General features: G+C 36.6%; 1 protein-coding gene across 2 annotated transcripts; it reads left to right on the forward strand.

The window, feature by feature from the left end:
* Positions 1 to 1,386: 1,386 nt before the first annotated feature.
* LOC117188712 (protein gustavus) lies at positions 1,387 to 22,724 on the forward strand. Of its 2 annotated transcripts, none has more exons than XM_033392966.1 (3): positions 1,387 to 1,474; positions 17,012 to 17,901; positions 21,408 to 22,724. In XM_033392966.1, coding segments are annotated over exons 1-3 (1,032 nt in total). In that variant the 5' UTR covers positions 1,387 to 1,472; the 3' UTR covers positions 21,548 to 22,724. The 2 variants fall into 2 exon arrangements, with proteins under 2 accessions (XP_033248857.1, XP_033248856.1); XM_033392965.1 differs by lacking the exon at positions 1,387 to 1,474 and adding an exon at positions 16,393 to 16,662.
* Positions 22,725 to 23,294: the final 570 nt, after the last annotated feature.

Consider the following 23,294-nt stretch of genomic DNA (forward strand, 5'->3'; position numbering starts at 1 on the left):
CAAAAATTTGTTTCCGAAATAGAGGAATCGTCAGAGGTCGCAAGCCTCTGCAAGATCCTCTCAAAAACTACCCCCTCGGTGGGGTACCTTATAAGGAAAATGGTACCTGGATTAACTGCAAGTAGGAGCCCCTACAGATTTTATTGCATACTCATGCGGCACAACTCCCTAGAGAAGGATCGGTAACTTCAATGAATCACATCCTTACAAAACAGAACATAAGCTGGGCAGATCCCAGATCACTGTAACGTCTTCTAAGCGGAAGTCATAGCAGTCAGGGAAGCTGTGAACCGCATTCAAGCAGATATCGTCATGGCAACTCGGATAAACATCAATAGCTAAAGTTAAGCTGCGATCACTAAATGCGATTTCCTCGAATTCGGCCACTCTGCCAGACTGCCGCAAATCTCTTCACGAGACGGCTCAGCACTATGCCATCAGCTTTATATGGGTCCCGGGCAAGGATATTCGTATGACAATGACCAATTGTAGTTTTGTAGTCGCCTAACACACAATATGGGCAATTGGTCGCATAGCTCCGCAAACATGGCCGACCACACATAGCGTACCTCTGAGCTCTGCAAACTTGGCAGAAAAGGTGCAATGCAGTCATACGTCCCCTCACAGAACATTGGTAAATAGGTACCCACGCAAACAGGCTGGGCTCACCATATAATTATTTTTGGCGTAGATTGTGGAACACCTATTCTATTCCTGTCCAGCTCTCAGCAGAAAAAGACTACAACACTTGGGCTTGTCCAAGAAAGATACCAAGCTTAATAAGAGCATCCGGACAGGATAGCTGCTGACATCAGAAAAGGGAAGATGCCAAGCGGTAGAACACGGGGCAAAACCGTCAGAAGTGTGACGGGATTTCATTTTCTCCCAATATTTTATTCAAAATCAGATGTGGGAAAAGGGACTTGTCTAACCGCAAAATAGTTTTTGCACGTACTGTAAATTCTTAAAAAATCTCGATCCATCGAGTGCTCGTTTTGTTTTGGTACTTTCTGCAGATTCTTCAAAATTAATATATTCTCTGACAACTAGACGTCAGACGAACATGTCAGACAATCGGCTACTGAAACTGACCAAAAAATATAAACCTTATGGGGTCGGAACATGCTTTGATTGTTCCATGCATTTACACAAATTTGATATGGAACTATATTTTTTGTGTATCGGGTATAATACAAAATTTTATGTCCAATATATATTAATTTTTGACTAAATATATATTATTAAAATTATTTAAATATGGTATGCATTAACTTAAAAAGTGATTTCACTTCACTTTCAGAAGTATGCTAGTGTGTAAGACCCTTTAGTAAAAGTACCACATCACATAACTATACACATATGTGTGCATCCCTTCCAAGTTCCATGATCCCATCGTTTCTACGTAATATTTTCTTTTACTATTTTATGTGTTGTTTTGTTTTTGTTCAAAGAAAATCAAAAAGAAGGAAGTAATGTGAGTGCATAATTTATCGTGTATTTTTAAGTAGTTATTAAAAATACATAAAACCCAAATCATGAACTCAATTATGTGTGTACCCCCATTTATTTTTTAATGAAAACTAATGAGTATGTGTTTTATATGCAAGTACATACATAGGTGCATAAACAAAAACATCACAAAAATTATACAATGGTCAAAATTGTATGCTATGCTATAAGTCATATGAACATACATATGTACACATATACATACATATATAGAAAATATACTTTATTAATTTTCTCGATATATTCTATTCCATACAGTTAATGTATGTGTTAAACATATGTAGATATGTATGTAACGTTATGTATAGTATGTACATATGTATGTAAGTTCTGCATATAAATATAATTGTATGTTTGGGCAGTATGTACATATGCATGTATTTTAGTGTGTTCATAATTTAACAAAAATGAATAACTTGCATACTAAATGTAAAAAGTTTAATAAGAAGTACACGCTTATGTATGTATATACAAATGTATGTACATATTTTATATTTTTTTGTTTTGAAGCTTTATACATACATATGTATATGACTATTTTTCACAACATAGAAACAATAGAAGTACAAAATTTCGTATATGTATATAGTAACCTTTTAGAATGTTATTCAGTTTTACAAAGTTTTTGGAACGGATATGAATAAGCATATTAACCTTTAGCGGTCCTTGCTCTGTTTATATGCAAATTAAATGTACATACGTACATATGTATGTATATATGTACATATTTAAGTCGACATTGTGAAAAGAGAAACTTGTTCAAAATACATGCATTGTATGTACATTTGTATTGATATATAGTATATATATATATAAATATAATATATATATATAGTATATTATATATACATACATACATATATAAAAAATTGGTTAGTTAATTGTGAAAGGGAATCTTCAAGCTTGAATCGATATACATATGTATGTACATAGCCCAATACTTTCTGTCCGTCTTTTTCTATGTAAACTAGTCATTACTAAAATGTTGCATATAGACTTCTATCTATAATAGCTGACTTAGAAAAGATCGGTCAAAAAAAGTCATTCCATGGAATGATATGGATAATCGGAGAAAAAAGACCGTGAGATGATTAAGAGCTTAGGCGGGATATCAACTGATCTTATAGTTTTTTTTATATCAACCACTTCAAAGGAATTTTTGGTGATTATCATCTGGAATCCAAATGATCAATTTAGTAACCGTTTTCAATACATTGAACCCAGATTTAGAGGACTTCCTTCGGTGAGTGGGCACCAAAGACACAAAAGTTCAGATTGTGATTATGATTATGTTGCTGCATATTACATACATACAATGTAAACATTAGGACCACCCCATCATTATCTCTTGCATTTGATTGTATACTCTTGAATTAGGAAAACTACTTTTAACTAACATATCAAATTATACCTGGAATTATACAGTATATTAAACTATTGTTTAAAATAAATCGTATGTTGCCATCTCTCTATGTAGTGAGGAATTGCAATTTCTATATATTCTGTATGTACATACATATGTATGTATCTCAGTAGATTGCGTTTATTTCCTTGTCTTTTTATACACGATTCTTGAAATGAGCATAGGGGTACATTAAATTTGTGAGGAAAGTAGATGTGTGTAACGCCTAGAAGGAAGCGTTTCCGACCCCATAATGTATAGTATATGTACATGTATTCTTGATCAGCATCAATAGCCGAGACGATTGAGCCATGTCTGTCTGACCGTCCGTCAGAGACTAGCCGCTAGAGAAAAAAATTTTGTATCCAGACCATAGCTCGCAAATAACTGTTGACACTTTCGGCGTGTCTGATAAAAACCTCTCATTGACGGACACATTGAGAAAATGGACTGAAAAGACCCGATCAAATCTGTTTTTGCTCAACTCGCTCTTCGCTCAAGCAAAGACCGATTTTTTCACTTCTCTTTTGTTCCTGTTTTTCACTGAGCATCTTGTCGCGAGTGAACGAACAAAGTGTCTTTTGCGTATTTATGCGTGCTTTTACGTGTGATGCTTATGGCAACTATCAACTTTTGTGAATTCTATACGGTTTGACTATTGGAGCTTAAAATGAATCGTGAAAAGCAAAACGAAAATGTTCGTTTGCCAATTTTGCAAATAAATATACATATTACAATACAATAGCCCAAAAGATGCGGAAAACATGAATAAATAAACATATACACGAAAAAAAAACTAAAAACACTTTACTCAGACACTTTTTTGGTTCTGCTCATCTAAAGACACTTTTGCTGTGAGCGCTTGACCAAAGTGTCTCTCTAAGTTGTTATTGTGAGACACGATCGTGTGTCGGGCTCACCCGAAAATCCGAAACACATAACACAAGCGAAGAGACAAAAAGTGTTCTGCTCAGTGAGAGACCGTGTCTTCGTGGTCTTTTTCGGTTTTGTCAGTGACGAGACAGCAAAGGGAAAAAGTGTTGACCGTCGTTTGCGAGCTATGATCCAGACTACTGTGATATCGCACTGTTCCAAGAGTATCGGGTATAAATGTAGAGTCGCGGCCGTAGCAGTGCTTTTCATTCAAAATTTGAACTTTAAAAACTCAAGGAAAGGAAATAAAGATAAGGAAAAACAAAACCTCCCGGACTCACATTTTACCGTTAAATTATGGTCGAAACATACTATCAGCAGATCCTTTACATTAATCGGGAACAAAAATGCACCCAGCTTACTGCACACAGCGTTTTACGCTTTTACGCATAGAAAGCTCATTTTTTAGTGACTTGTCCTAATTAATAACTAATAGTTTCAGCCCTTAAACTTTTTAAAGGCGTCATTTTGTTTGATAATTATCATTTTACAGTCATGGTGGAGCCAGGAGTTATCTGTACGTCTGTCTTTCTTTTAATAGGTACATTTGCACAGCAAAGATAGTAAATATCTGTTTGAAAATTCTCAGATAACATTTAATGTAGCAAAAATAGATACTGACATTACAATGCTCAACTAGACATCAGAGCATTCTAATCTCAGTATCTATTTTTGCTGGGTCAATATTCCTCTATAGAAGTCTGTATAGAAAATAATAAGTATAGAAGCAAAGACTATACAATACCAAGATGTTGCATGAGCGACCAAAAAGCTGTTCTATGGCGGGTCCTAACATTAGGACCCAAAAGGCACGAGGGAGCGCGCGGGGTTTCAATTCCCTTTTCGCCTGTACTTCGTCTCTACCGCGACCCCGCTGCCCATCGGTGTCGTCTGTTCGGCAATGCCTTCACCAGCAACGAAATAATTCTGGACTCTCGAGCCTCAGCACCGTCGAAGCGGTGGTCGCGGATCGCCGATGTCTTTGGAGCGGCACAGTGGGACCTTTGACCGTCTCAGCTTGCTAAATTAGTTAGTGAATATGAGTTCAATAAATATTTGCACACTGAAAAAATGTTATACTTTGAGTGCTTATATCTCCTAAACTAAAACTATCTTGAAAATTTGATTGGAATATTCTCTATTAGATGCGTACATTAAATTTATCTAAAGCACTCATACAATTTTTTGACTATTTCGGCTGAGTCCCCACTGTACCGCGCCAAAGACATCAGCGACCACGCTGCCCTACGGTTTCGGCACGCAGACACTGACATGCTTTCACACCGACTCGACGCTGACCGAGAATTGACGAAGCCGAGTAGCATTTCGGAGGCGAAGGTAGCGTAAAAGAGAATTGAAGTACTAGCCCCGCGCGCCCGTACCATGAAGCGTCAAACGAAAATTGAAAAAGCATTTGTTCCTCATGCAACATCTTGGTATTGTATAGTCTTTGATAGAAGTCAATACATAATTAAATTCAAAGGTCATAAAAATAAGGTCAGGCACGGACAGGCACTGGTCAGTCACTGGCATTGTAAGTTCATCATAGAGTAAAAAGTAAAGATCCGTACTTTCAACAATAAATAAGAATTTGGGTATTTGGTGGCGTAGTATATTAATTAATCACGATAAAATGAATGATCAGATCAATTCAATTAACGACTCACATAAGTCGGGGACAAAACAAATTTATTGGTTATAACTGTTCATATCAAATGAGCCATTTCAACATTCCAACATATAAGCCTTGTTGGTGATGCCATATCCAAGCCATTGTGGCTTGCACTACAGTTGTAAAGGAATGGTTCTGATTTCAGTGGATTCCAACCTCACTTGGGAACGATTCTCTCTACAGGTTAAAAACACATGGAATTACTATGCATTACTATTACGTTTTCTTGGACGTTGACATGCAAAGACTGCATCTTGCAAGAGGCGATGCCATTACTGCACCGTCAAGTGGCCCGTCTGAAACCAGCAGAAGGCTGTTACGCCAGCATGCAGGAAAAATAGCTGTTAGACTAATATTCGAGGAAAATTAGCACTAAAGTTACTAAGAGAACTGGGCATGCATTCAAAATACAAATACCACTAAAATTACTAATTACTTGAAAGGTGTGTAAGAATTAGTAATTTAATAAGAGGAAGAGAATTAGTGGTGGATATAATATGGTAGAGGAAATTATAATCTGAGCATAAGACCCTAAACGGTTCATGCAAGGAATAATTCGATCTACAAAGTGGAAGGAACAACGGTATAAAATTTCTAGTAAGTCCAATAGGAATCGTGAAGTTTATGCGGCTCAACAGATCAGGGCTGTCTATGTCACCCCTGATCAAGTTGTGCATCAAAATCACACCAAGCATTTTTCTACGGTTAACTTAGGATGGGAGGTATACTAATAGCAGTCTACTAGAGTAAGATGGGAGTCTCACACCTTCATCCCAATTAAAGCCCCGCAGAGCAAAGAGTAAAAAGTTTTTCTGTACTGATTCTATACGGTCCTGGTGTACTTTGTACTGAGGGCACCATACACAGGAGCCGTGTTCAAAGATCGGACGAACAAGCGAGGTATAGAGAGTCTTTGTTATATAGGGGTCGTCAAATTCCTTTGACCACCTCTTTGTAAACCCAAGCACGCCCATGGCCTTATTTATCATGGTAGAAATGTGTTCAGAAAACTTTGCATTTCGAGTCATTAAGGTGTAACAAGTTTGCACAACACCATGACTGAAAGTTATTGAGATCGGATTGCAAGCGAGAATGAAATAAAATGTCCTTATACTGGACACACAGTTTAACATCATCCGCATACATAAGTACTCGAGAGTATGTTAATACCGAAGGCAGGTCATTAATAAAGAGTGTGAAGAGTAAGGGGCCTAGATGGCTGCCCTGTGGTACTCCCGAAGAAACCTTTACTGGAGAGGAGAGGGAGTTTTTGAAGAGGACGCTTTGAGACCTGGAACAAAGATAGCGGAAACCCTAAGAAGTCAAGTTTATGCGCTAAAAGGGAATGGTTTACAGAGTCGAATGCTTTACTGAAGTCGGTGTAAATAACATCCGTCTGTAAGTTACCTTGAAAGCCTTTAATAATGAAAGAGGTAAACTCTAACAAGTTTGTGGTGGTTGATCGTCGCCTTATAAATCCATGCTGAGTTGGAGATATAAGTGACTTGCAGAGATGTTGCAAGTGCGGAGTTAAAACCTTCTCAAACATTTTGGGAATAGCGGATAACTTTGCTCTACCTCTATAATTGTTTGCTTCACACTTGCTACATTTTTTATGGAGAGGAATTATAAACGATTCTTTTTAGATCGGGGGGAAGCAAGAAGAATCGATGGACAGGGTGAATAGGTTAAGCAAGGGTCCACACACAGCCTCGGCGCAGTACCTGAGTACACAACCTGGAACCTCGTCTGGACCCGGTAAAAACAGCGGCTTAACTAGTCGAAGATCATGAAGTAAAGAACATTCATTTAACAAGGGACTGAAAATGCCGTTCGACCTCGGTAAACCGTATGGGTACGGATGACCAGAGTAGCTTTCCTCAGAATAGGTGGCCAAAATTTGGCGGAGTAAAATTGAGTTGGGGAGATGCTTATCTTAAACGAGGCTATCTCCCTGGCATACGAGAAGTTAAATTTCTCCACCTTTAAACCCACGGCTTTTATTTTGCTTTGAATAAAAGCAATTACATCATTAGATGTGAGGTCAGGGGCCAGCCGTGAAATAAAAACTTGTCGTTTTGGTGAGACTCCCACCAGTGGTTTAGTCACCACAGGTCTAGTACCTGTGGTGGCAATATCCGGAGGTCCGGAACGTCTGGTGGGATTCGGATAGACGGGACAACAAGCGAACTTGCGGACACCACGGACATGGACGATGAATTCGGCTACCGAATCTGCATCGCCAGCAGCTGTCGTTGCTCTTGGAGTGGCAAACGAGATCAACTGCTGCACACCGGGAGCGGTCGGAGTCAGTTTTTCGGCAGCGAACGGCTGAGTGACGGCTGGCACTAGCAGATCCCGCGGAGTGACCCTTTTACGCCTCGGAGACTCAATAAGACTGCCAAATTGAGACTCCATGGCTAGGAGCCGATCGTACTGCTTTTTAAAGGCAACGGTCAGCTTCTTAAAGCCCTTCCGCGTCTGCCTCATAAATATGACCATGTCAGTTTCAACCGCACGGCATGCCTCACAACCAGTGTGCCAGACAAATGCTAATAGGAGGAGATGAGAACAGTTGCAGCAGCAGCTAATGAGAGAAAGAGAGCTACTGAACAGGAAGTTACGAGAGCGAGAGAGAAAGAACAGTTATTGAAGTTGAGGTAATAGCGAGAGAGTGATCAAACAACAAAAGCAACAAGACGAGAGACGAGAGCTGTAATGCAATGTAATACATACTCACGGCAACAACACGAACACGACAAGCCGACGCCGAAAAATTAAAAGTTAAATAATAAATAATGTTTAAACACAAATCAAAAGGCATGCACTCGCGGAATAGAATAGATTTCCAGATTGTAGGCTGGTTAGGAAGTTAATTAAAGTTTATTTATGAAAACACCGGCTGTTTATGCTAAACAAAGGGAAAATATGCGGAGCGCAAACAAAAACGCGTCTGATCTACGAAAGAGAACGAACGAATGTTTTGAGAACGAACGAATGTTTTGCATTCTTCCCGGCTTTTCTATATTCATTACTTTTTAGTAAAATCCACCTTCACTGTCTTCTGATATAACGATATACGTACAACACCTGTCCGCTATAAAAACCGTTTCTTTGTCCTCACTATCTTATAAAGACCATAATGTCAGTCTTTGGTTTGGTCTTTGGTAAACGAATGCCACCACATGAAATTATTGATGCCAAACTTAATCTATCCCTGTCTCAAGACAACCATGTGACAAATTCCATATGTCGATTGCTTGATATGTGCTTTGTCTCGGATCCGACCAGAGTATTGTTAACCTGAGGCCTTCCACTAAATCTGTCGGCAAACACTGATCAGGCAATTGCCAATTCCTTTGTCCAGTTTTTTAAAGGAAAGCTACTCTGGCCACCCGTACCCATACAGTCTACCAAGGGCGAACGGCATTTCCATCTCCTTTTTGAGTAAAAAGATCACCGCTTCACGGTCTTCGACTAGTTAAGTCGTTTTTTTCGCTGGGTTAATACCCGCACAAAGTATTCTCCCTATCGATGTATACTTGATGCTTCGTACCTTCTGGAAGAAATCGTTTATTATTCCTCCTCATAGAAAAACAAACTAGTCTAACGCAATGAATTAAGATTATGTCGTTTTTAGAAATTATTGATAATATTTTAGCAATGCAAGTGCATTTCAACATATCGTAAATAACTTCCACATATTTATCTTCATCTCAGCATGGATTTATTCAAGCTTACCTCTTGCATCATAAAAAGCTTTTAAAGAAACTTACAACTTACTAGCACAAAAACCTGACCTTTTGGAGTTTCCGTCCAATCCCGTTAGCTGGATTTCAAGCTACATTTTTCCAGGTCTCAAAGTGTCGTCTAAACCTCTCAAAGTTACTTCCAGGGTACTGCAGCAGCGCCCAATTTCTTGCACTCTTCATAAATAACCTGCGTTCAGTATTAATGATGTTAAAATTTGCTCAAATTGAACTGAAACGAAAAGCAAAGTCCATTTTATACAACGACAAAACGAATGCTGCATTAACATTTATTTGACACCAATGCCAAAGCAATTAGCTTGTGCATTTTTTATAACTAATTATAATTCTTTGCCCTGACATTTTGCGTTTTGGTAGCGTAACATATTGTTCGCATAACGCACGACATTCTTCTCCTATCACACTAAAATGTTCGCTTTACCGAACATGAGAAAATGAAAAATATCGATGACAATAAGTGGCGAAAACTAGAGCACCTAACAATGAAAACGGATCGTTTTAGTTGAAACCGCAAAATTAAGTGATTGTATGAGTTACACAAATCATAAGATTGCATATACATATATTATATAATTGTATAGGATCGAGATTCCTCCTGTGCGTTGCAAACATCTGGTCCTCTCTGTTTTTGTTCTACAGCGGGCTGATGGATCCGATAGTGATACTGGTGCATAACGCTTTTCTGAATTACGACTGAGGGTATGTGTCTATCTAGAAGAAATCTATGTGTCCAGTCTCATGACTGAAGCTAAAAGTACAATGATCTAAACTTCGACTAAATTTAATACTGATTATTAACGAAAATTATATAGGGAAGCATGTTTTTCTTTAAAATGTTCCTACCCACAACTTTTTTTAAATCAATATCAAATCGCCTTGTTTTGAGTCAATCCTTCTGCTACCGAAGGAACATGAATTTATATCACTGTCAGTTTTTTCTTCGTTTGCAAGCTAATCCGATATGCTTTCTCGAAGAATTATCAATTTCTTACAGTGAATCATTCTAACCTTGTTTTTTGATTGGCATATCTTTTTCTGAGTGACTATACAAATAGGCTGCTATTTAAGTTTCTGGTCTAACTATTAACAAAAAAGGAATTTGGTTTTATTGTTTTTGAAATTATTTTCAAGAGGATTCTAAATATTTTTTTTATAGCTGGCAACAAAAAGATGGTTATTTATCACTCTGAATTGATATTCCTGACCAGTTGTTGACCTTTGACCTTTAACATTATTGATCAACTCCAGTTGTTTTATGAGTTCTTGTGGAGAGGCATGGTTGTGTTTGCACTCGAGACTCATTTGAGTGCACACGCCAATATTGGACAAAGCCACTGAAACACCACAGTCTTTTATATAACAAATATAACGCGAACTATTTTTTAACGCACTCTTTATTTTAAATAATTGTTGCTCTGTTGTTAAAAGCAACAACTTTGAATTTTTCAAAATCCCAGCAACAATCTTGTACTCATATGAAGCTTCCATTACGCATGCACTTTGCTCGAAGATTAATGACAAACTAATTAGAAGATCATTGTGCCGAAAACATGTAAAATGCGATAACAAACGAGATAAGACAGTAAACGGAACTTTTTTTAAACGTACTTTTATTGATTCTTGATGCACTTTGCAAGTTTTACGAAATTAAGGGCGTTATGACACTTAATTTTGTGTCATAACGCCCGCAGGCGCTAAGACACTTTAGGAGTGGGCGCTATGTCACTTTATTGAAAAAATTTAGTGACATGTACCCTGTAGATACGTATATACTACAACCTTTAAAGCACCACGATGTTATTTTTTGCTCATTTTCTTACACAACAATTTTTAAATTGTATGCTTCAACGCGAACTCACCTTTTTGATCATTGATCATTAAAAATCTTTTCGATGCAGGTATTAATAAAGCCCAAGGATGTCCCAATCATAGCAGCCCTCCTAAAGAATCAAGTTGGATAAAGCCCCAGCCATATGCCACCCGTTAAGCTTGTTTCGTGGTGAGATTTTAAGACTATATAGTTATCTTCCTTTTGGGTTTGCTGAGTCGAGGTCCGCAATGGGTGTGCTTGGCAATGTTGTCACCAGCTGATACAAAGCGGGCACGTAATAGGTCGAAGAATTTCGAAGTGCCGTGGGCAGTATACGAGGGCGGGCTGATAAGTAATCGGCCTTTCCAAAAGAACACATTTCTAAGCACCCATAAATATTTTTTTCGATTATTGCTTTCAATAAGCTGATTGCTGAAAAAGTTACAACTGGTTTTGTCAACACTGCTAGTTTTGGCGGGAGTTTTAGCATGGTCACTTTTGCATTTTCGCTTAATTTCGAAGGATTTTGAAGGAACGCAAATTAGAACGAATTTTTTCGCCGTTTTGTGACTGTAGGCACAACTGGCATATATATCACCATACTCAAAAGTCAAAGCAGTGGATTTCAACCGGAGAAACGGCGGAGAAAAAGGCAAAGACTGTTTGTGAAATAAACGCTTATTTTGAGGATCAGGACAAGTCCTATTTCATGGAAGATATGCTAAAATCTGAGGACCATTGATTGAGATTATGTTTAAAAACAAAGAAATCGTGTTTTCTGTGGTAGGCCGACTATTTACCAGCCCATTCTCGTATTGCGGGTACGTAGGAAATTATGGCAACGTATAATGCCTGATACGAGGCTTGATCAGAGTTCTGGTACCTCCGTGATCTCCATCGGGATTGTTTGTCGCATAGATCTCCAGGTGGAGCTCCAGTTCCTGCAACGCTTGTTGAATTGCTACCAGTGTATTTACCAGTGGTTTGTTGAAATTTCGGTTTAAAGACAGACGTACGACCCGTTGGTGTAACTTAGCGCCTTAGCAAAATAATCTTGTGGAGTCGTAGTTGATGGTACATACGGATGATTGTCGGATGACTGGGATTCGAGCTGCTGTTTTTTGTTGGGTTAGGCGATTTATTACCTCTTTAGGACAGGCCAACTTCTATAGTTGGCAGTATTGGATCCCCCACAGTTGCTACATTTTTTGCAGATGGGTCCTCCTCATTTGCGGGGTAAGGCTCAGTGAGATCCCCGCAGGCAACGCGTATAGGCATACTATCAGGAGTCAGTTCTATCTAGAACATTGGTTGGGAAATTGTATTTATATTTAAGTTCATTGCCATTTTGACTTCAAAGCCCAAATATTTAAGACCATCTATTATCTTATTGACAGGATCTGTTGATTCGATTCCTTTGATAACCACTGGTTGGTAGGTTTAGTGATTAATTTGTTCATTGTTGAGGTATTTGCCCATAGGTATTTGACATAGATGGTTTTCGCCAATTTCAGTATAGTTTGCTTGACGCACATAAATAGGTGGAGGCTTTTATTGCATCACATTAGGTGTTTAAGCGTTATCATCATCTTCTTTTGCGACACTCAGAATCGCGAATCCATTGTTTGTTAGCGCCTTATTTGGCACAGTGTTTTCAGATGTTTTGCTTAGTTGCTTGAGAGGTCAATTTTGTTTTTTATTTGCACATAGAGATCGAGCACAGTCTGTATTAGCGTTCCGTTAGCGTTTTGCGTACTTTTCGGTTGGGAGAGGGGGAGCTTCGACTCACCTCGCAATGTGCTGCTTGAGCATAATATCGCAGGGTAGAGAGAGCGTGCTCTTGTTGCTACTGTTATCTCGGGTGCACGTATACAGAAGAAGGCGTTGTTTCTGAGTGACGACTGTCGACGTCCGAGTTGTTATTGTTGTTGCTGCCGAGCGTGACTTTAGCAAAGTTGTTCTGCATTGCTTACAAAGCTTGCCCAATATTTAACATATGATCGATTTTTATTAGTATTTATAACACTACTTGATAATTTGCATGGACAACACGAGCACAAGTACCCATGCATACCCTGGCCGTCTTTTCGCGAATTAATTTGCGTGTTATTGCACTATATAAAAGCGAGCGACATAAAAGTACGTCGGATGACGGGTGTCTTTGTCAGCTTGATGTAATTGAATATTTCAACAACATCTCATCTTGTGGGAACGACAAAAATTTATCACGCAGCGACTTTATCATCGTTGCTTCCCTGTGTAAAAAAAAATGTACATTTTTAGTTTTCGAGTTTTTTTTTTTTAAACCCTCGATACATAGCTCCCGTCATAGCTTCGGCTCCGTCGGTAAAAATGCTTATGCAGTTTTGCCATTCCAAATTCCATTCCAATCATTAGACTTGCCGACTCTTGGCTCAACTGAAGTTCACTTTGTCTTAATTATTCAATTAACGTTGATTCAATGTCGCTAGAAATATCAATATTGCGACAAGAGATTGTACACCATTTGTAACAGCATTGTAACAAAGAATTTTAGCGACGATCAGGTAAAAGATATCGGAAAAATGTATCTACAATTAGAATTTTCAAACAGATTTGTTTGAATATCGGGTATAAAAATGGATAACAAAGGCCGGAGTACGTAGAACGTCTTTATGAAAAAATATTTTCTTCATATTTGTTAGCTCATATTTTCTTCGTATTGATTTGGGCCTTGCAGAATTGGAGAAAACTTATTGCTCGTCTATTGAGGTCCACAACATTTTTAATGTCACTTACTAACGGTGTTAAATTAATATAAACTATATATTAACTAATGTATGTAAAATTAACTGCTACCCTTTGCGACCGTTATACTTTTACGGGCATTTTCATTTTGTAATTTGGGCAGAATTTGCCTAAAAAAACGTTGCTCGATTTTTGGGTATATATCAGAAATGTATATAGAAATGCTTCCACTGTTGTGAGCTCAATATTCTAGCAACTGCAGACGTACACTTAACTCAAGCACGGAGAAAAACAATGAAAAAGGTACGAAAGAAAATAGTATCTTAGCAAATCATGAACGTTCTTATATGAATGCAGAGGCCCAAAACTTTAACTGAATTGAAAAAATAAATGGAACAGCATGGAAACGACATAAACATTATGATTTTCGCGAAAAAAGCTGGTAAAACACAGAGATAACAATTGTAATAACAAAAACATATTATTTCCTGACCAAAAACCAAGAATGAAAAGTAAATACTTGTAGATGTAAGGATCCTTTGAAAACAAGGACATTTGGGTTCAAACTTTTTGTGTGTTCCGTTAGCCTTTCATCTTAGTTAGTTAGTTTAACGTGCATTTTTCTTGAGAAACAAACAAAATCTTCATAAAACGACAAAAAACGAGGGGGAACGTTGTGAGTTTCAGCGGACACCGCAACTCTACAGTTATACCCGATACTAAGTCAGTATGGCTCTCCTCCGGCAGACGCCGCTAATATTGAACGACACGACAAAGAGTGCGTGCGAGAGAGACAGAAAATTAGTCTGAGCGTGTTGATTTGTTCCTTTTGGCTATAAAAATGATCTGATCTGATCCAGATTCCGCAATCTGATAGATATGATCATTATCTATGATTCTGCGTTTTTAGTTTTCTCGTATCCTCAATATTGTGGATGCAACAGATTTTCGTCCTTTGTGGGGGCGGAAGGGGGTGGGGCGAAATTTTGAGATATAAGTTTTAAAGTGAGATCTAACAGGAGTGCCGATACCAAATTTGGTTACTCTAGCCTTAATAGTCTCTGAGATTTGTGTGGCGAAATTTTGAAACAAACTCGTCAAGGTCCGATATCTTAGGAGTGTGTATACCAAATTTGGTTGCTCTAGCTTTTATAGTCTCTGAGATCTAGGCGCTAATGTTTTACTCTAAGCAAAGCCGGATATGCTGCGTGTGTGTTAGGGAGAGACAGGGCGACAACAAATTGAAATTGTTTTCTTTATGCTGGATATAATAATACGATCCAATTCAGATTCTGCAGTCTAAAAGATATTGTCATTCCTTACGATTCTGCGTTTTTGGTTTTCTCGTATCTTTAAAATTGTGGATGCCACAGATTTTCGTCCTTTGTGGGGGCGGAAGTGGGCGGGGCGAAGTTTTGAAATATTTTTGTAGCAGTGACATATCACAGAAGTCTGGATCCAAAACATCGTTGCTCTAGCTCCTATAGTCTTTGAGCACTAGGCGCTAATAGGGACGGACAGACAGACATGGCTCAATCGACTCGGCTATTGATGCTGATCAAGAATATATATACTTTATGGGGTCGGAAACGATTCCTTCTGGACGTTACACACATCCACTTTTACCACAAATCTAATATACCCCAATACTCATTTTGAGTATCGGGTATAAAAACCTTTGTTTTTGACTGTCCACTTTTCATGGTATAAGCATAAAGAATTTTATGTGCAAAACCCCCCGAGTAACGAGATTCAAGCGAATACGTAGTAAGAAAAACTATAATTACATAGTAAAAAATATTTCCACTTTTTTATAATTTGAGCTCAAACTAGATGATAATAGGTGGACTGAGAGTGCCATGAAGCCATTGATACTAAATAAATCTAAAATATAACAACCATTCAACAGTACCCAACATAAATAGATCATGGGATCGCGACCGTTGCATAAGTTACCGAAATCAGATGATTACATAATTATGTACATTTGTATCTGGAGTTCTGGATACTTACTCTTACTTGGTTACTCTTTTCCAAACGTTTCAACTGTTAACTTCTGCCCAGTATTTTTAGTAAAATTATATACAAATTATAAATAGTAAAAATCAATTTTTTTTTAATGAATTCAAGTACATTTGATTTTACATCGGACATGTACTTGTACATATATGATAACCAAAATAATACTACATTAGTTAATTATTATATCCATATGCTCTAATATGGAATACGGCAGCGTAGGAGCAAAGAAACTATAAATTCATACTCCGAAATAATAATTAGTGGAATATAGTGAAATACGATCATTAAATCGCCTCTTATTGTAGATGTATTTTTCTGTTCGCAAAAGTTATGTCTCTGCTTGACATCCTGATCGTAAATAAATCAATATCATTAAAAAATTATATGAAAAATTACACTTTGATTTGTTTTTTTGTTGTAAATTGCAAAGTAAAATGTTCCTTCCCTTGTTCCAAATAAACTGTTTTGGCAATCGTATCGTGCAACCACCCTTTCGAAGTATATTATGACTTTTACTGGGAACACCCTGTTTTCTTTCAACCTTGATAGCTCATGTGGTAGTTGGCGATGGTCTTATGTTAAAGAATCGCTGTTTTTTTTTCGTTTTCACAGAAACAATATCACATGAAGACTTGAATTATTGATATGTACTGTGTTTTATTTTTGAACATTTATGTTTCTGTGATTTGATTCATTTTCAAATAATGGATATGTACTATAAACAACTAATTGTGTTGAATAATTAGTATATCGTCGCCGACGCCATTTTGTTCGATTTTAAATTCATTCATTTATAGATGGAACTTGGAAAAAAAAGGTAAAAATTAGGTACACACAGATGATACCTAATCTGTAGAAACAATTGTTACGTCTTGTGGTGTGTATTGATAAAATATTTAGTCTTATATGTACATACATATTTTTACTTGCATCGCTTTTGTAAGTTTGTTTTCAGGCTCATAGGCTTATGGTTATGTACATATGTATGTATGTATGTACATATAAGCATATGCAATCATTTATTCACGAACATATGTATGTATGTACATATTACGATTAATGGATGTAAATTCATAGTTAACCAATATATTTATGTATAGATGTACGCATTAAATTAAAAGTCAAACAAATTAATGGAAGATGAAAACTATTTTGATTAATTTCAGGTATAAGGGTGGTCGGACACCTTCAATAAGGTCCAGTGAAAGGCGACGCCCTCAAAGTATTTCATCATTATCCACATTATCTCCGAGAGTTGTATTGTCCAGATTGGAACCTAGGGATTTTGAGCGTCTTCGACTATCCTACAAAGTTGCAATCGACCAAAGAAGATCAAGAAGCTGCCGTGGCATGAACATGGGTCAAAAAATTAGTGGTGGAGTTAAAACAGTTAGTCGTAATGATTCACAGGCTACTTTTAAACCAATTATACCAAGGGAGCTACAAGCTGATTTTTTAAAACCAGCGCGCATTGATATTTTGCTTGATATGCCACCAGCGATTCGAGAGCTTCAACTGAAACATTCTTGGAACTCGGAAGACAGGTCGTTAAACATATTTGTGAAAGAAGACGACAAGTTGACGTTTCACAGGCATCCAGTCGCCCAGAGTACAGATTGCATCCGTGGAAAAGTCGGCCTCACAAAGGGATTGCATATCTGGGAAATTTATTGGCCAACAAGACAAAGAGGAACACATGCAGTTGTTGGCGTGTCCACTGCTGACGCACCCCTACACTCAGTTGGATATCAAAGTTTAGTTGGATCTACTGAACAGAGCTGGGGCTGGGACTTAGGTAGAAACAAATTGTATCACGATTCAAAAAATTGTGCTGGTGTCACATATCCAGCCATTTTGAAAAACGACGAAGCGTTTCTGGTTCCAGACAAGTTCTTAGTAGCCTTAGATATGGATGAAGGAACCTTGAGTTTTATTGTTGATCAGCAATATCTAGGTATTGCGTTTAGAGGGCTGAAAGGAAAAAAACTGTATCCAGTTGTTTCAGCGGTTTGGGGACACTGCGAGATTACTATGCGCTATATAGGCGGATTAGATCGTAAGTATAGTTCAAATATATAGTAGCATGTCATTTAATTCGGTTCGATTTTCGGTTGATTTATAAACACTTACAAACTAATTATTATTAATTATTGATCTGTAACAACGGCCATATAGCCATGTCCGATCGTAAGATTATATGTGTTTCCGTGCGAAATAGGAGCTCGGTTGTTAAGCAATTTGCCTATATGTAATTAATACCACCCTATCTATCGGTCAAATTGTGCTTCTATATGCACTAGCATACATAACAATTGTTTGGTAAAAATGACAGCGCTAAATCGTATATGTATGTAGATGCAAGAAAAATATAACAAGTCGCAACTTTGGCAGTATTGTCACCTATTCCATCAGAAAACAAATTTTTCGCATGACGCTTATTGAGGGGTAGCAACATATCTCCGCCATTCCATAAACGACATATCTCCGCGCGGAGATATGACGATTTGAAACGACATCTCCGCCGTGCCTCCGAGCGGAGATATGACGCTTTCAAACGAAATAAGTTCTCCAGAAAAAAAACGAAAAAATTCCGCCGGCAAAATTTACTGGGCGGATATATGACGCTATGCCGCTTATTGACACAAAAATCAAAAAAAAAAAAAAAAAATATAGTCAGAATTTTTTTCGGCTAAAAAAACCAAAATGTAGATCTCTTTTATTTTTCTTTATAACCTTTAAATTCTAATTGGTGCATATATTAATTAATAAGCTTTAACATAGCATACAAACATGCAACATAACTTTAAAGTTGAAATCTATGATTGTGCGCCAGCGAATCCAACTCGCGACGTTGGACGCGTGTTTTCTCGTTGGAAGAAACTATGAGAAACACACGCCACACGATCGTGTCCCCCAAAAAATAACTCAAAGGGATACTTTTGATCAAACGCCTAATATACTTTATATATTTTGCAAATTTTCTGCAAATTGATGAGAGATGATGGAAAAGACATGTGATGATAACGATGAAATTCAACTGCATTACGTCCCATAACAATAGTTAATAGCAACGTTTTTCATTCACATGGGCAAGTGATTGTTCCTATAAGCACCACACTCACAACCACGCATAAATACGCAGAACATTTTTTCGTTCGCTCAGTGAACAACAGTAACAAAAGATAAGTGTAAAAGTCGGTCTTTGCTTGAGCGAGTTGAGCAAAAACAGATTTTATCGGGCCTGTTCTGTCTCCTCTCTGTGTTCGTAAATGTGAGGTTTTGTTTTCGGACACCCCGAAACTGTCGACCATTATTTGCGTGCTCTTGTGGCGTACAATTCTCAATTTGTCAAGGGATAAAGACAAGAAAATTTTCTCCAGTGAATATTTTTTTTAAGTTTTATAGTTTTTATTGAAGGTTGGTGTATTTAGTAAAATATCAAAATATAACAAAAAAAAATTAAGAAAAAAATCTTCATGTACCAAAAAAATAGTTTTTAAGCCTGGAAAAAAAATATAGAAACTTAAAAAAAAAACAATAAACGACGATAAACCACATATGTAAATACGGTAAAACGCGCGCTGTATCGAAGTACTACAACGTTTTTGTTCGAAAATAAATAAGCCCCTTTCTTTAATCGGAAGATCTTAAAAATGATCTGAATGCAACTGTCAGTTGCCGTACTGCAATAAGGCCGCATTGTTCACGTCAAAAATGGAAAAATGTGTTGTAGTCAGACGAAACTAAGATCAATTTGTTTGGGTATGATGGGAAACCACATATTGGGCACTTTAAGAATACTTCCTACGGCCCAAGGTACACCTAATTCTATTTTAGACGGTCGATTTTTTCCTGATCAAAACCGTTTAAAAAAAGACCGTGTAAGAACAGAATTAGGTGTACTCTATTAAAACGGTTAGGCATGGTGGCAGAACCATTATGCTGTGGGGATGCATTTACCTATTCAAGTATACTCGACAGTATAATGCTGAATAGAAAATGCCGTTAAAGTGGAAGTTCCAGCAGAACAATGACCCGAATCAGTCCTACAGGCTGACTAAGAAATGATTCGAATGATTCCGAATGATTCTCCATTGATCCATCCATTTGAGACAAACCGGGGACGACTAATAACTCGTAGATGCGCAAAAGTAATTAAATATCGCAGTGCCACTACCTTATATTAAAGTTAACCTAATCCACTAGACTTTGAACCTAGGAACATTTTTTTCCTATCTTTAAGTCTTCCGTTTCTATTTTTTTTCAGGACTAAGAAATGAAAAAATTAATTTTTGGTACATCAAGTTTTTGAATATTATTATTTTGCTATATTTTGATGCAGTACTGTATAAACCTTCAATTTTAATTATGAAAAAATAATTTAGTCACTAAAAAAAAATAAAAAATTAATAATGTTTATATTGTTTGTTTTATGACTGTATGTATATATTATATATGGTGGAGTATATCCCTTAATCACTCAAGCCCGAAATGGGCATAATGTTCTCAGCATGATTTCCGCCACAGCTACAGCCGTAGACAGGCAGAAATTCGTTTGTATGTACACCGCCCATGTCCTAAAAAGGATAAACAAAAACGAGCAGCTACGCTGGTATTTTCGTAGATGTAGTTCCGACATTTTAAACTTCATATAATGACGTTTTCTGTCTATTATATAAAAAAATTATAAAACAAATGAAATATCTGACCGCCAAACAGTTTCCGCACATAAGTTCTTGATAAATCTCGGTCCATCGAAGTATTTTGTATGCCCGATACTTAAAAATTATAAGGACATATTCGATTTTAGGTTAGAGTGAATGTGTGTAACACCCAGAGGGAAGCGTTTCCGACCTCATAAAGTATATATACTCTTGATCAGCATCAATAGCCGAGTCGATAAATCCATTTCTGTCTATCCGTCTGTCCATCCGTCTTGTTTGACGCGCAATAATTCTCAGAGACTTAAAGCTAGATCAAACAAATTTTGAGATATCACACTGAACATGATTCAAAATTTTTCGACTCACAAAGCCCAAAAATCTGTGGCATCCATAATTTTGAAGATACAAGAAACCCGAAAACGTAGAATCGTAGAAATTGACCATCTCTATCAAAACGCCGAACCAGGACTAGATCATTATGGTAACCAAAAGAAACAAATTAAATTGCAGTGCTTCACTCTATCACACACGCGTGTAGCGTGCGTAGTGTGCTCTGGCGGAGGGGAAGGAGATAAAACGGCTGGTGTCGTGGTGAGAATGGAGAAAAAAAAGACAGATGTCAAAAAAGCACTAACTATACACTAACTCAGTAAGGGGTGTAAATGCTCTTGCTTTTGATACTGTTATCCGTGTAAATATTAGAAGTAGTTGTAGCTACTAATAAGCACACATTGGAGTCATAGTTTCTGCACATTAATTCTTGGTAAATCGCGGGCCATCGAGTAACATCGGCCCTAGTAACTTTAATAAATATGAAAATTTTCCAAACATCTATAAAATACTTTTGGTATTAAGAACGGTTTTCTAAATAATAAAAATGAATTATTTTTTATTTAAGCTGAACCCTTGCCCCTAATGGATCTTTGCCGAAGGACTATTCGACAAAAAATTGGACGCGCAAACTTGGAAGAACGTATACAACAACTTCAACTTCCACTGTCGATGAAAACTTATTTATTGTATAAAAACCGTAGATAATATTTTTGATAAGTAAAAAGTGTACCAATTTTAATTTTTGCTGCATGTGATGAAAGCAGTAAAAAAAACAATTAAGTTAGTTTATAATAGTCTTAGATCAATGTTAGTTTTTCTGTCTTCTACCAGAAAACGTAAAAAGTATAAAATATATTAATACTTGAATTTAGGTTTAAAAGGTTTATTGTATATTAAGTCGCATGCAATTAACCGTACTAATAGAAAACGACATCTCATTTTGCAATAAATTGAGGAAACGTACGTTCTTCATTTAATACTTATATTCCTAAAAATAAAAAAATTAAGTGTACTCCCCGCGGTATTTATATAAAATATATTTGTAAAATACATTACACGCAAATATACTAATTTTAAGTATATTTTTATTTTTAACGAGCTACTTTTGATCGCGTATATTTTGTGTATATTTTATATGTCATTGGTCATGCTCAAACTGTCTCGATTTCATTTATTACGGAAGATTAGATTCATATTTACAAAACAAACAAATTTTATAGGTGCAATAATTTATAAAGAATGCAAGAGAAATAATTTTCTTAAATGCTATCAAATTTTGGCTAACAAAATATGCATAGCAAATAATAAATATGCAGAACCGAACAAATACAAATATTCTTGAACATTCTAGCCAGAACTTCCCTAAGACGAATTTTTTGAAGCTCGAACTATATTGAGTGTCAATGGCGTTGCTTTTAGAGAAAAATATGGATTTTTGCAATACTGAAACTTAAATATTGGGCAGTGCATTTCATAATTCAAATTTAAATCTTTATTAACTAAGCTGGGTATTAATAAACTTTGTTGAGTTTTAAGTATGACAGCTTTATTTTTTAGCTTCAACAATAAGAAAAGAAATTAAATTATTTTGCACTGATTGTCGTTCGAGTTGGAGAAGTTTGACTGGTATGCTCAATAACTGCGGTTAATTATAATGCGCGTTATGCGTTGTATAGTTTATAACAATAAGCTTCCAAGTAATCATAAATTGTGGCTTTTATTAAATAAGGCCAAATTTGAATCTAATATTAATTTGGAAATGATTTTTGTAAACAGTTAATTTTAAAATGTGTACTTATACTGTATTCTAGATTGTTTGTTCGTAAGTTTATTATTAAAATTCATGACATTTAATAAAGACCTAATTTAACAGAACAAAAAATCCCTGCTATCAGATCTACTTATACTTATACTTTTTCTTGGCGTTACGAATATCTTTTAGGTTTTGTCATGCATTTATTTATTATCAGCTTTTAATCTCTAGTAACGAAATATCAAGTCGTAAGTTCCAAATAAAATAATTGTACAAAGTTATTAATTTAGATTTTGAGTGGATCACGCTAATGAACTAATAAAATCGTTAATCAAATTTAGTAAAAACTTATTAAATGTGATATCGTTGTGCTAGTATCTAAGAATCATCAGATAAAAATCAAAACAGGCTGATTGTGCCGTCAAAGTCTGCGTTATTGATAAAAAAAAATAAAGTGGCATCCAAATAAAGTCGACTTTTGGCAAACGGCAACAAAATGAGCTGCGCCCAAATTGATCACAGTTAGCAACAAATTTTCAAATTTCTCCAATATGAGGCAAAGGTGCAACTGGATCCAGGATTCGATGTGTTCGGAGCAGAACCCCGCCGATTAGCTGCTTGCCAAATAGCAGAAAGTTATTGGATTGCAGCCGCATACTTAAGCTACAAATTTTTATGTTATTCCAATATTTATTAAAG

This window comes from Drosophila miranda, chromosome 4, assembly GCF_003369915.1.
Source record: "Drosophila miranda strain MSH22 chromosome 4, D.miranda_PacBio2.1, whole genome shotgun sequence".
Classification (NCBI taxonomy): Eukaryota; Metazoa; Arthropoda; class Insecta; order Diptera; family Drosophilidae; genus Drosophila; species Drosophila miranda.